Source organism: Tiliqua scincoides, chromosome 5, assembly GCF_035046505.1.
Source record: "Tiliqua scincoides isolate rTilSci1 chromosome 5, rTilSci1.hap2, whole genome shotgun sequence".
In the NCBI taxonomy this organism is placed as follows: domain Eukaryota; kingdom Metazoa; phylum Chordata; class Lepidosauria; order Squamata; family Scincidae; genus Tiliqua; species Tiliqua scincoides.
Window position 1 is genome coordinate 83,086,302 of NC_089825.1, and position 13,612 is coordinate 83,099,913.

Sequence of the window (13,612 nt, forward strand, 5' to 3'; positions counted from 1 at the left end):
TTACTCACTGAGGTCCCTTCCAGAGGAGGGCAGTGCATAACCGAGAGGTCTCCTGGTTTTGGGGTGGCAGGTGAGCTAGTGGAATGGCAGATCCAGGGCCTCGGCAGTGAAAATTAAGCTGCTGTTGGTTGGGGTTTCCGTCACCAAGCTGGAAGAGGATGGAAAATCTACATGTAGAATGAACACTCCTTCTTCTGTCTCCAGTAAGGAGCTGTGGAAACCAGCCAGGGGTGCAATAGAATCCTTGCAAAAAAACCACCACCCTGTACAATGTATAGGATATAGCCCTAATGGGGAGCCATAGCCCACGGCTCAGTAAATCAAGGGAGACGCCAGTTGAAAGAGTTTGAGACCAATTTCCTTAGCCCTACTTAAGTCCCAGGAAAAATCAATGGGACAAGGTAGTTGCCACTTACTCATTCTGGGGTGTGAATCCTAGATTCACACATTCTAGAAGTGTGAACCCTTTGCAAGGTGAATGAAGCCTGCACACAGAAAGTTTCAACAGGTTCTGCCTTTCTGACAGGTGCAGAGGACACCCCACCTCAAGAAAGAGCAAGCAGGGATTGTAGGCAAAACAAGTCAAGAGGCCAATACAGGCAGTTTGCTTTCAATATATTATTCCCCCGTGGCTGTTGCCATGGCAGGGAAGAGCGCCATACTATTCACAAAACTCCAATATACATAGATATATTTACAGAGGGCGGCTAGGCCGCTTGCTTCTGGGTAGGTGGGGGCAGCAGCTGCTACACCAGTATAAATAACTGGGTCCAGGCCCAGAAAACAGTCTGGTTAGTGCAACACAGGAGGGCAGCACAGGAAAGTGGGCAGTAGTTGGTGCACCCGCTCTCTCTTCTACTGAGCGTCAATGCGGAAGGACAGCAGTTTCTCGGAGTGCATATTGTTAAGAGTGCGCAGGTCAGGAAGCTTCAGTAGCAGTTTGGTGAAGCGGGAAGTCTCCTGGGGGTGGTTCTTGAGGATGAGAGCCCGCAGGGCACGGATCAGCATCTCTTGCAGTTGCTCTACGGATGCTGCGTTCTCAATGCCAGAGCGATCTATGTAAGAGAGGGGCAGGCAGTAAGCATCATATACTGAAAAGGTGACATTCAGGTATACACTCCCTTTATCAAAATATCCACCCATCCAGCCACACAAGATCTATGATGTCTTGTGCCAACACCAGCACATCTGGTACAAAAGACCATGGCTTACAGAGAGCCAGCTGGATTCCAGTCTATTGCTCTATTATACAACATTCTAATCTGCTGCCTTTTGGGAAGATCACCCAGAAGTAAAATGAAATCAGTCCAGAGTCCAGATCCCAGTCTCTCAGAAGTCTAACAACCATTTCTGTAGCTCATTGGTATACATGCGCTTTTCAGAATATTTTATGAAGCCCAGATCCCTGTCCCAAGGAGCTTACATTCTTAAATTTCAACATGTAGGAAGACAAGAGAAGGAATAGTAGGGGCCAAGGTAGCAGGGGAGAATATGAGTAACTACAGTTAGACATATTTGGGCTACACAGTAGTTGGGAATGTGCAGACCAAGGCATTAAGCCAGAGGCTTTCCGGAAAAGATTTGAAGCAGGATGATAGGCAGACTTCCAGTGCCTGGCAGACAATTCCAAGCATGAGGGGGCACCAAGGGAAGTAGGTGGAGTCGTTGAAGGGGGTAAGGAGATGCTTAACTGACTGAGAGCATAGTATTGGAGGGGCAAAACTGCATAGAATTTGGACAAGGAGCGAAGAAGATATAAGGGCAAAACAACTGGGTAAGATATGGCTGTGGAGAACTCCGACAAGGCAAGAACAAGTTATCCATACTCCATGGCCAAGATTCCCACCACTCCTCACCCAAAGACACCTACCTGCAGAGATCAGCACTACAGCTGTGAAAAGGCCCAGCTCCTCTTCGGAGAGTTCCAAGGCACCAAGCTTCTCGCTGAACTCAAACATGGAGGTGAGCAGGTCACCCATGCCCATCCCCCACAGTTCTTCTAGGCTATACTTGGTACGACTCATGAACGTCACCGTTTGCTCTTTGACGTTGAAGAGGGAAGCAAACCGAACCATCAGCACCTGAAGAAGAGGAAGAAAAGAGGGGGTGCCCCTAGTCAGGAGACAGAAAGCTTCAAGTTCATGCAGCCTAATCAAATACCTTCTGTGTTGGTCTCCAAGTAAAGAGGTTCTCCCACAAATAGAAATTAACTTGGAAACATCACCTTTTTTTGAAGTCACATTCCAGTTCAGAAAGAACTAAAATGGCACATCTATTCCAATTTTTAAAAGTTTTTCCAAAAATATTATTTGCACCTTTCATGCACTGTACATGTTTTCCAGAGCCGATATTGTAATATTAAGTATTCCACCCCCCGTTATAGCCCCTTTTTATAGAAAAAAAAATTGGCCATTTGTGACTAGAAACGTAAATGGCTCCTACCTCAAATGTGCCAGCTTTGAGCAGGGAGACTTGGTCATGTTGTGAAAGCTCCCGAAAACCAGGGATGTGTTTTGCAAACTCCACAACCTCTCGCACAGCAGGCGTGAAGCTCAGCGAAAAATCCTCCCAAATCTCTTGGACCGTACGGCCACTGCGACCATGGGGGTGACCATTCATAGGGCATGCCTGTTGGGATGGAAAAATGGAAAGTCGTGTTAGATAAGTGAAAGGTCACTGGAACAACAGCACACCTAATTGAATACTGAAAAGCTCTCTCAGCCCCAGCTTTCAATGTTTTGGGGTTTGTTTTACAAAGTACTAACTACATCACAGCAGTCAGTAATGCAGTGTGCATCCCCATCCAATTGATCCAGGGTTGATTTCCCTCTCCACAGCAACAACAGTAGGGCCAAGCTTCATGTGCTCACTTCCATAACCCATCTATGATAAGTGGTACTACTCTGACTAAAAAGAGATTGATTTGGATATTCAGGATGTGAAGAGCTGCCTCAACTGTTTGAGAAGCTGAAACACTGTAGTTAAGTTCAAACTTTTAAACAGGCTTTTCTAGCCAAGTTTGACTGTTGGTACTGTTGTCTTAGGCCCAAAACCTAACCAGCTTTCCAGCACTGACATAACTGAGCCAATCGGGCATGTGCTGCATCCTGCAGTTGGGCGACAGTCATGGAGGCCTCCTCAGGATAAGTGAATGTTTGTTCCCTTACCTCAGCTGCGTTGCCCTTATGTCAGTGCTCAGAAGTTGGTTAGGATTGCCAGAGGAAGGAATCCTTGTTCTGGAGCATGAGAATCTTTTTGATGGATTTCTATAACTCATACTTGTAAGAACAATCCTGCTGTTACTGCCAATACAAGGCAAGCACAGAGGCAGATTCTCTGGTCTTCCTCCCCACCCCCCACCCTGCAGGGGCTTGGTCTAGAAAGCAAGGATTTCCTACTCAATGATGTATGCCTTATGCTGTTTTATAAAAAAGATGCCTCATAAATTGGCATATAGGCGTGCCGCCATATCCACAGAGGTTCCATTCTGGAACCTCCCTCTGCCCGGTGGTTAAGTGAAACTGCAGATATGAGCAAACACCCCCCACTCTTCGGAGGGGGGGAGCTCTGTGATTTCTGCTGGGCTCAGACTAAGCCTTAGAAGCAAAAACACGACTTTCAGTTTTTCAGAAAAACCAGTAGTGACATTAATGCCTTATGAGGCATTGGGAGGGCACTGAGGGCTTCCCCCAGGCCTCCAAATGCCTTATAAGGCATTAAAAGCGTCATTTCTGGTTTTCGGAAAAACTAGACTAGATAAAACCATGGCAAGGAAATGAGAGACACACAGTTTGATGCTGTAGGAATACAACACTTACCAAGAGTATATCTCTGGGCTCGCCTTGCCGCGGGCAGCCCTGTCGAGTGGAGGTATCCATCTCCCCAGAGGGATAGCCGGAGGGACAAAACCTGTGCCCATTGATGTTGTTCTGGTGACAGGTATTGTGAGGGATGGAGCCAGCATTCCAGTTACCATTTTGATGACAGAGCCCATTGCTGTGATAGTTATTGGTTAGCCAGTTGTTCTCCCAATGGAGAGAGTTGTTGTCACTGCCTGTGGGTGGTGGGGGTCCCGTGGTCAGTTTGTCATGGGCATAAACAAAAATCTCCTTGTGGGCCTTGGCCACTTGCAAGATGACATCTTCCATAACGTCGCCAGGGCTTGGGGAACGTGGGGGCGTCAGCTGCTGGGAGAACTGGGAGAAGCAAGAGGATGGCTGGGGTGGCGACGTGCTGTGGTGGGGTGGGGAGCAGGGTGCCAGCTGGGGCTGATGGCACAGCAGTGGAGTGGCAGGCTGTGGGTGTCCTGCTGGTAAGCTCTCAGGTGGGCACTGCACATTCAGCTGGTTATTAGCCATGTTGTTCATGGCGCTCTGCATCTCAGCCAACATTCTCTGCTTCTCACGCTTGGGAATGCGGCCAAAACGTACAGCTGTGAGGAAGACGGGGAAGAAAAGAGGAGAAAGTGTGAAGCATCTGTATTGGCTACAGTACAGAATTATTTCTTTACAGAGCATTTGAAGACCATGGGAAAGTCCAATCCTTTTCACACTGTAGCAGGGATTCCCAGAGTGTGTGTCACAACACCTAAGATACTGCAGCACACTCATGAGGCCCCACAGGATGTCCCTGGTGGCCCTTCCTACCTGTTCCCCTGGTACCACTATCTGGGATCTTGTCAGATCCAAGATGGCGGTGCTCAGCTTTACCAGAAAGAGGAAGCTGTGGGGACATCATGATCCAGATAAGTTGGAACCACAGTTGTATAGTTTCCTGCATTCTTCTCAGGCCCTTTCAAAATGGCAGATGTTGGAAAGGGGAAAACTGGTAGGACTGCCACATGGTGGCCTCGTGGGGAGATTATGGGATGGAAATTGCTGGAAGAATGAGAGCAGCAAGAGCTAATGAATGGTACAAGGGAGACTAGGTGTGGGATCAGTAGGATTGATGAACTGGGAAAGATAGGATTGTTTAAAAATAAATCACAAAAAGAATATGACAGGCTTGCTTCCATTCCAAAAGCTTACTCCATTTCAGCACTCATGGACATGATCCTTTCAACTCAAGGAGATGAGAACAAATAAGTTCCCATATCTCCCTACACTGCACCCTTAGCCCACAAAAACCATCAGCCTCCCAACTCTTCAATGCCTGGTGTGGCAGGAGCTCACCATCACGGGACATGCCAACTGCCAGGCACTTCTTGAAGCGACACTGCTGGCAGCGATTCCGGTTGATGCGGACAATGTTGCAGGTCTCGTTCTTCAGGCACTTTTTGTATTGGATGTTTTGCTGAATGCTGCGCCGGAAGAAACCCTGAACAGAGAGGAGAGCAAGTTAAGAGCCTTTTCAACCAGTTACTCCCAGAAGGAATCACAAGCCAGGACTTAGGGTACTCAGATGCTGATCTGTAGCCATCAGGCCTAAGGGCTCTTTTACCAGAAGAAGGGGTCATACAGCAAATTCTGAGAATTATCAAGAAGTGGGAGACAGACCTGACCCACAGGGCACATAGGCATGATTGATGTCACATGCTAATTAGCATGGTGAAAGGGTGCATCTAAACTTTCAGCCTCAGGGACCAAAATGGCTTGGGATGGCCCTGGGCAAGGCCCCTGCAGCATCTGTCAACCACAGGTTAACGTTTCACACATGCCCCAGTTACCTTGCAGCCTTCACATGCGTGGACACCATAGTGGAACCCAGATGCAACATCTCCGCAGACTTTACACAGAAGTACCATCCCATTGAGCTCTGAGAGGGAGGAGAGAGACAGAGAAGGTGACTATGCAACTCCATGTCCAAAAATTAGATTCCTGGCTTTATAGCTTTCAGTGGCCTCTTTCCCTCCTGGGCCACTCTTAGGGAAGGGGGGGGGGAGAGGCTTTGCAAACAGTGGAGTAAACAACAAGCTTCAAAGAAGCATGGAGGAACTGCAATGATAAAACAGCAAAGCTAATCTGGGGAAACACCCCTGGATCTGGTACTCAAAACCAACTACCTAAAGAGCAGCTGCAATCAGGAGTCCCACTGTCCTTTCTACAGCTTCTAGCCTGTGTCCACCAGAGCATCCCCTAACAGCACCCCCACCAATGCCCTGCTGTTCAGCCCCTCACTCACTTGTGATACTGCTGCTGCTGCTTTTAGTGGGGGAGATGCGTCTCCCGTCATCCAAGGCCACCTGCAACCCCCCTGGAGAGCCTCCAGAGCTGTAGGAAGAGGACGACGATGAGGAGGAGGAAGAAGGGGAGGCATCCTCACGTATCCCGGTTGAACTACTCCCATACAGACGTCCGGAGTCCTGCACCAGAGATCCAGTGGGTGAGGGTGGAAAGTAGCTAGGGAAGCTGCTTTGTGGGGGCAGCTGGCAACTGCCATTGGAACTGTCACTGCCACAGAGAGAGATAGGGCTGGTGCGGCTTGGTGAAGACCCAGTGGAGCCCACATAGCTGATCACGCCACCTGTGGGGGAAAAAAGTTGTTTGGTTGTCTGCCTCACCACAGAGCATTTCACAGTTCTTTAATATAGACACATAAAAACACCCAGCTGTCTGTGTTTGATTGTTTGGAAATCTTTCAAGAGGTCAAGTTAGGATCTTGAAAATCTTAGTTGTCTTGGAGCAAGGTAAGTTGCTAGCCCTTGCTGTTGAAAATAATATCTCCTGTCCTCCCCCCCCCCCCACATTTTGTGCCATAAGCACACTGTAAAAGAAGCCAGCATAAAACCAGCACTATATTGATGCACAGTATATTAAGTACCCGGCACACATAGAGTTTAGGGGCATAAGTTGAAATGCATATAGCTCGAAACATGCCATTCTTGTTGGCCTAGCACCATAGTGCCTACACAAAACCACCAAAGGATGTACTGCACCAGCATGAAAGCACTGATGCAGCCATCCACAACTCTGACATCTGTAACTCAGGGAGACAATCAGAATATTGTGTACACTAATGTTCTGGTTTCCAAATAAATCCCAACATGAATTTTTAGGGCAGCTTGCCATGATCTAGACAAGTGGTCCTCAACCTTTTTTGTGCCACAACCCCAGTAAGCAAGCAAGCAAGCAAAACAAAAAACAAACAAACAAATAAAGACTAGGGACTACTGTCAATTCCGTCCCCTCCTGGGAACCTATCCACTTGCCCTTTTGCCGCCCATTCAGTCTAAAGAATCAGGAGAAACTTAAGGGCAACAGAATTGTTGTGTGATCAATCAGACCAAGCTCCAGCTTGTCCTGCACTTAAATTTCCTACAGTGGCCAGTCAGATATGCCCTGAGAGTCTCAGCTGCAGAGCCTGAAGCCAATAGCCTTCCTTTGTTCCTGGTCTCTACTTTCTGGTATTCAGAGGTAGGCTGCATCTGAACATGGAGGCTTCGCAGTTATTGTGCTAATCACCAAATACAAAGCAGCCCTTCAATATTCCTGAAGAAAGGATTTTGCCCCCATATAGTACATGTCCATTTCTTTCCTATATACCATTCACTACATTCAAGGGGTAGCTGCTTGTGTGAATGCCCCATCACACAAGGAAGCTAGAAGAACTGGCATTTACTTCTATGCAGTTCAGTTCTCATTGTGAACATGTGTGTTCTCACAGTCATATGAGGATAAGTGAAAAGAAAGAACAGGCCCAAACTGGGCACACAGAATCTCTCTCATAGGACACGTGCAGAAGGGGGGGGGGAGAGATTAAGATAAACCAATTTGGGAGTAAAATGATAGAAAAACAAACACAAAGCAGCAGAGTGTGTGTGGGAGCAACAAGGAGGGTGGGCTGTTTCTTCCCAGCACACACCTTATAAAGGTCTGTAAAGACCATTCCTATTTCATTATCCTGGGGTGCAAGTGTTGAACTCCTTGTGCCAAAATTCTTTAGTTGCATTCTCAGTCACTTTCTGTTTTCAGTTGCTGACCTACATTTCAGGACTGTGAAGGGGGGGGAAAAAAATCACTGAGTTAGTTAGCAGAGAGAAGGGCAGGTAGCCAAGAGACCACTGAAAAACAGGTGGAAGGAAATAAATTTTTAAAAAAATCACTCCCCAGCAGGTGAGAGGACTGTTAAACTGGGACTGGCTGCTGGCATAGTCCAACCTGGAGATAAAAGCACTCCAAGCTTTGTATCTGGGACACCTGCCAGGGGGCAAGTGCTGCAGGAGAGGCCTCAAGCAAAGGAAAACAAAGCCTCTGGTGCCAAAGGGATTATAAACAAGGTCACATGGAAGAGCCATGCTCAATGCCCAGGCAGACCTTTAACAAGTCAGAGCCTCTCTCTCTTGGTTACCACAAGCTAATGACTATCCTCACATGTGATCCAAGAACCTGGGATTGCTTGCTTAGGGAGTGCTACAAAAACCAGACACAAGCAATCTTCCTCTTCTTCTGTGACAAAGAGGACTGGAAGACAGAGACTGGAAGACATTCGTCAGGACTGGAAGACGGAGCCCATGTTTTAGACGCACGTGCCACTTTCACAGAGCTCTGGCATTCTGACAGCATGCTCCCTGGCGCTAACTCAGTCCTTCCCAGCTCCAGTTTGGCAGATCACACAATCTCTACATAGCAGGAGTCTGTGTTCCACGTTGCACACTGTACAACAACAAGGCAGTCTGCTTGCATATGTCTTCTTTCTTAGTGGTCAGGGTAGAGAACATTTGAGTTACGCAGGTATGCAGGGAGACAAAAAAACCTTTTCTCTTCCTGTTCTTTGGTGTTACAACTGTAGAGAACAACGTAGTAGCTGATGGCGCTCTTAAATGTAGGAGTCCAACAACCTACTTAGGTAAAACTCTTGAAGGAGGTACTGCCCATCAAGTCATCCTCATAATTATCAAAAGTACTGCCTCACTCTTTTGCACAGAGGTTGACTTTGGCAGAACTGCACAGTCAGAATGAATCTCAAGTTCAGTAGCAGAGCTGTCATAGGGGTGGAAGTACAAAAAAAAATCTAGTCATTAATCCTAGTCTTCTCTAGGAAGTCTGAGACAACCCAGAAGTGCCATAATTTAGGTGTCCAGGACCACTGTGTCTAACCGCATCTGATCTCTTGCAAGATGTTAAGCAAAGCTAATACGCACTGCTGCAACTCAGGAAAGGTCTTCATCACCAATAGATGGGCTAGGAATAACTCTGCTGCTCCAATTCTGAACCTAGTCAGCCTACGCAGGGTGAATGCAACATTCCCCAGGATATTTCAAATACCAGGTGACACTATATTACTCTGGTAGCTCTCAAAGGTGTTGTCCTTTCTCCTGCTGGGCAAATGCACAGCAATCAGGGACAAAGGAGGAGGCAGATAATTCAAGCATGCACCTTGATTTGAACCAAGTGCCTCTTGGGCTGCAGAGGCCTGGAGCCCAGCCAAGTATCTGGCTGTTAAGGCAGGCGTGATCATCCTGTCTGGATTCTGAACATGGCCTTTGCATGTGACCTTGTTAGTAATCCCTCTGGCACTGGTGCCTTTGTTTTTGCTCTGCTCACTCTCGTGGCCTCTCCTGAAAAACCACTTCACAACACTCCCATTTTCTTGTCGTCCTCCAAAAAGCTGAGAATCAGCATTTGGAAGCCAAGCAGGGCAGGGTGTGAAGGGTGGGGCAGGGAATCCCAGTGGAGGACGGTCGGCACATTTTGGAGTCTCCAAGCCAGCATGAGTTATTAAATATAGATTGTGTCGCAGAGATGATTGGCCCAACTGGGTCACAGCGAATAAAAAAAGCTTGCTAGAAAGCACAAGCAAGGCTGGAAGTGTTTGCGGACCAAGTTGGAGAGCTTCCAAACGGGTTTGAAGACAAGTAAAGGCGTGTCTAGGCTATTGGCTGCATGTGTGTCGCCAGAAATCAGTCTCCTAGAGACAAGGACTCTGGGAGTGTCAGGAGACACACGTGGAGGCCCTGGCCACACGTGATCTTTGCCATAGGGCCACATGTTGCTCATCGGCTCATCCTACAAAAGCACAGCTGAGGCAAGTGAACTCAGTGGGAGTCTGCAGGAAAGGTGGCATTGATCACAGCATGAGGCAAATCTCCCAGGTCCAAGCATAACTACGCTGTGGGAATTACAGAGACTGAGCCAGATAAAGCAACTTGTATTCAATAAGTTAATAGAGGAGAAACAATCCTCCTATGGCGAGGCGCAAATGCAAACCCAACAAGGAACCCACAAGAGAACCTAGCCATCATCAGAGTAGTTCAGTCTCCAACATACCATACCAACATAACCATACCAACATAATCTCCCAGAATGAAGATTCTGAAACCAATACAAGCCCAACAACACCTAACCAAGTTGTGAGTTCCCACTTAAGAAGGCACACAAACACACACGCACCATGTCCACAAAAGAGATAGGAAACTCCATATAAGAAACACAAATCTTGCAATCCTACACATAGAGCTGGGCTGTACAACAGCGAGGACAAACTGCTTTTTGGAGACTTCTCATCTGATGTGCAGATCAGATTCAGTCACCTCATTCTTCATTCCCAGACAATTCCCCTACTCAGCAAACTCCACCTCTACTCCAATTTGTACCTCACCAAATTCCTGTTATCACTGGAGACGTATCTCCCACGCAATTTCATTCAATGGTACTATAATATATACTGTAATTTATATAAATAAATTATAAATAATTTATATAAAGAAATAATTTCAATGTCATATTGCCAAGTCAGTCAGCAGACCTGAACATTTCAAAGCTTCATCGGCAGGGTAGCACCCCAGAATGCCTTGCAGAACCACAGCGGGCACCCAGCCCACTCAATCGCATTGAATCATGAACCCAGAAGCCACAGAACACTCGCCCAGGAGGCCTCGTGACCCACCAAAAACTGGTTCGCAACCCACAGTTTGAGAACCACTGGGTCAGTACAAATAAAAAAAATGTATTACTTCTGCTTTTATGCTTTATTATAGAATTCATTAAAATGGCTCTGCTCTGCAGGCACACAATGTGCATGCTCAATGTGCACGTTTCTTTTAGTTGCCTTCAACCACAAGGTAAAGATAGTGTGTTAGAACGAGATCCATGTTTTTGTTTGTGTTTAAGATTGTTCTGAGCACAAACAAGAGGCACTCTGAACATGCTCAAAGGGAAGAACGCCCTCCCATCTTTTGCTCTCTCCACATTACACTTGGGTGAAAAGTACTCTGTACATGCTCAGAGGCACTGGGGGGCAATCTGCAGGGGTTTTTGCAATCCAAAGTGGGTGATCTTGTTCCTAAGGCACCTGCCCAAGGCTGAGCTAGAGAAGTCATCTAACAGGGTGGAGCAAGTGGTCCAGGCTTTGGTGGTCTGCCAGGGCCGAGGATGGTGAAGGTGGGTAATTGCCCACTCCCCCAATTGGCACTCAAGTGACCCCCCCTCCAGTTTTTTTACACCCCCTCCCAACACTACAATTCCTTCCCACTAGGATCCACATGGCCAGAGAAGAAGTAGTAAAGTTGGTAGGTCAGCCGCTTTGACTCCCACGTGTTCCTCTCGCACGTGGCCCCCTCTCCAAGTCCGCCTATCACGCGTTGCCCCGCCCCTTCGCCCACCTCTTGGGTTCCAAACCCGCCCCCTCGCTAGGGACGGCCCATTCCCTCCAGCTCCACCCACCAGGGAGGCCTCAGAACGTTCGCGCTTCCTGGACGGTGACGCGCCTGGGAGGGAGGGAGGCGAGCCTATGATGAGATGACAGAGCGGGGACCGGCCAATGGGAGGCGGGGAGGGGCGGGGCCGGCAGGGAAAACAAACCTTGCACGTGGCTGAGCCAGGCAACAGGACACGTGAGTCAGTGCACAGGGAAAGCTTCGAGGAGGGAATCCCAGGAAGGGGGGATTCCAAAGGGGGTGGCCGTGCTGCGCGGGAGAGAAATTCCTGGTAACCAAGGCATGGGGGGGGCAAGATCCCAGGAAGGCACCAGGGGAAACACTGGGGTGGGGGAAGACCCCGATGAGTCTTACATACCCCCCTCCCCACGACCTGTGGGGAGACCCAGCAGTGAGAATACCCCTCCTGACCCCCAATTCTGCCCCCTACCTCCTCCAATGACAGGACAGGGCGTCACCTGAGGCTGCCAGCAGCCCAGACACTTGACTCCACTCCACTCCCTCCTCCCCCCGCAGGGAGAAGAGAGTGACCTCTTTCCCTGAAACTGACACCCATCTTCCCCTGGCCTCCTCCTCTCCCCAGACTTCCAGAGAAGGCAAGGAATCGCCCTCAGGCCACGGTCCTAAGACACGTTTACGTTTACAATGGGAGGCAGTGCCATTCAAATGAATGGCCCTTCTCAGAATGGCACTGCATGCCCAGGGTCTGCCCCAGCTGGGTTGGGGATGGGGGTGGGAATCAGGGTCGCTTTCCATTTTGAAACCCAACATCGATCTGCCTTCCAGGAGATCAGAAAGTGCCCAACAGACCCATCCTATGCATGCCTACTCAGAAGCAAGTGCCATTAGAGTCAATGGGGCTTACTCCCAGGAAGGTGTGGCTAGGAAGGGGCCCCAGGGTAACGTTTCAAGAAGCAAACTTCGCACCCCCAGATCAGCCCTTCTGCTGCTTGGGGGGGGGGGAGATCACTTGCCTGGAAACACTTGCCCCCTTCCCTCGCCTCCTGCATCTCCAGCTGAAAGGCAGACACCCCACTAACAGGCTTGGAGAGCAGGGTGGAAACTCTGAGCTCAGGGGGACACAATGAAAGGAGAGTTCTGGAGCAAGCGTGATGCAGGGCTGGAGGGGAGCTGGATGCACCCCAGCCACGCGAGAAGGGACATCAGCCTGGAGAATCAATCCATCAAGCAAAGCACGAGAGGCAGGGGCTTACCTGGGGCGTTGTTGTTCGTATCCAGGGCTGCCATCCTATTCAGCAGCGCGCTGGCATTCAGGGCTGGTGATGCTGGGAGCCTGGATTCGGTTGGCGGGGAGGGAGGGAGGGGAAGCAGGTGGCTGCCCCCTTCTCCTCCTCGGTCTCCTTCCTGTCCCCCCAAAGTTGTGCAGCCAAGCAAAGGACCGGTCCGCTGGCAGTGGGGATCTGCCTTTTCCAATGGGGATTCTGCAATGCAACCCAGAGTGCACAGAAGACGCAGAGAGCTGGGCATGCGAAGTGTCTCCCTCCAGCCCCCGGAGCTTCCCTCTGCTGCTGCCTCTCCCTTCGCCTGCAAGATGCTACTCTGCCAGGTCTCACTCACTCCGGTCTCCTCTCCGCCTGCAGCTGCGCAGACGCCCGCACGCGGCACTGGAGCATCCACCATGTGACTCCGAGGGAGAGCCTCGTGCCCCAGTGACACACTTTCTGCTCCTGCTGCAGCAACAGCAGGCACATTGCACTGGGCTTCAGTGCGGGGGCGCAAGGGGTTGCTGGGAGTTGTAGTTTCTAGTGACAGTGCTCCGTCTGCTTGTCTGTGGCTGGTGCATTCCTATGGAGTGACTTTGCTTTTTGTTCCTCTCTCTCCCTCCCACCTCCTCCCAGCTTCCCCTGAGAGATCAAAAGAGGTTGAGGCTTAAAAAAATAAAACCACTGTAAAAGGAATATATATATATATATATATGGATATATATGGATATATATATATATATATATATGGATATATGATCCATATATATATATATATATATGATCCACTGTATGA

General features: G+C 49.0%; 1 protein-coding gene across 1 annotated transcript; it reads right to left on the reverse strand.

Annotated features, from left to right (window-relative positions):
• Positions 1-658: 658 nt before the first annotated feature.
• Positions 659-13,127, reverse strand: NR1D1 (nuclear receptor subfamily 1 group D member 1). The gene is made up of 8 exons (XM_066631183.1): positions 12,808-13,127; positions 6,121-6,462; positions 5,666-5,754; positions 5,172-5,316; positions 3,819-4,432; positions 2,443-2,628; positions 1,871-2,081; positions 659-1,055 (listed from the first exon to the last, which is right to left on the reverse strand). The coding sequence occupies exons 1-8, from the start codon at positions 13,079-13,081 to the stop codon at positions 856-858; spliced, it is 2,061 nt and encodes a 686-aa protein (XP_066487280.1). The 5' UTR covers positions 13,082-13,127; the 3' UTR covers positions 659-855.
• Between the last annotated feature and the right edge of the window lie 485 nt (positions 13,128-13,612).

Coding starts and splice junctions, on each gene's coding strand:
- NR1D1 (XM_066631183.1), bottom strand. CDS start 13,081: ATGCCCAGCTCTCTGCGTCTTCTGTGCACTCTGGGTTGCATTGCAGAA. Junction 4,433..5,171: donor AGTTGGCATGTCCCGTGATG/GTGAGCTCCTGC, acceptor TCTTCCTCACAG/CTGTACGTTTTGGCCGCATT. Junction 2,082..2,442: donor TCAAAGCTGGCACATTTGAG/GTAGGAGCCATT, acceptor CCTCTTCTTCAG/GTGCTGATGGTTCGGTTTGC.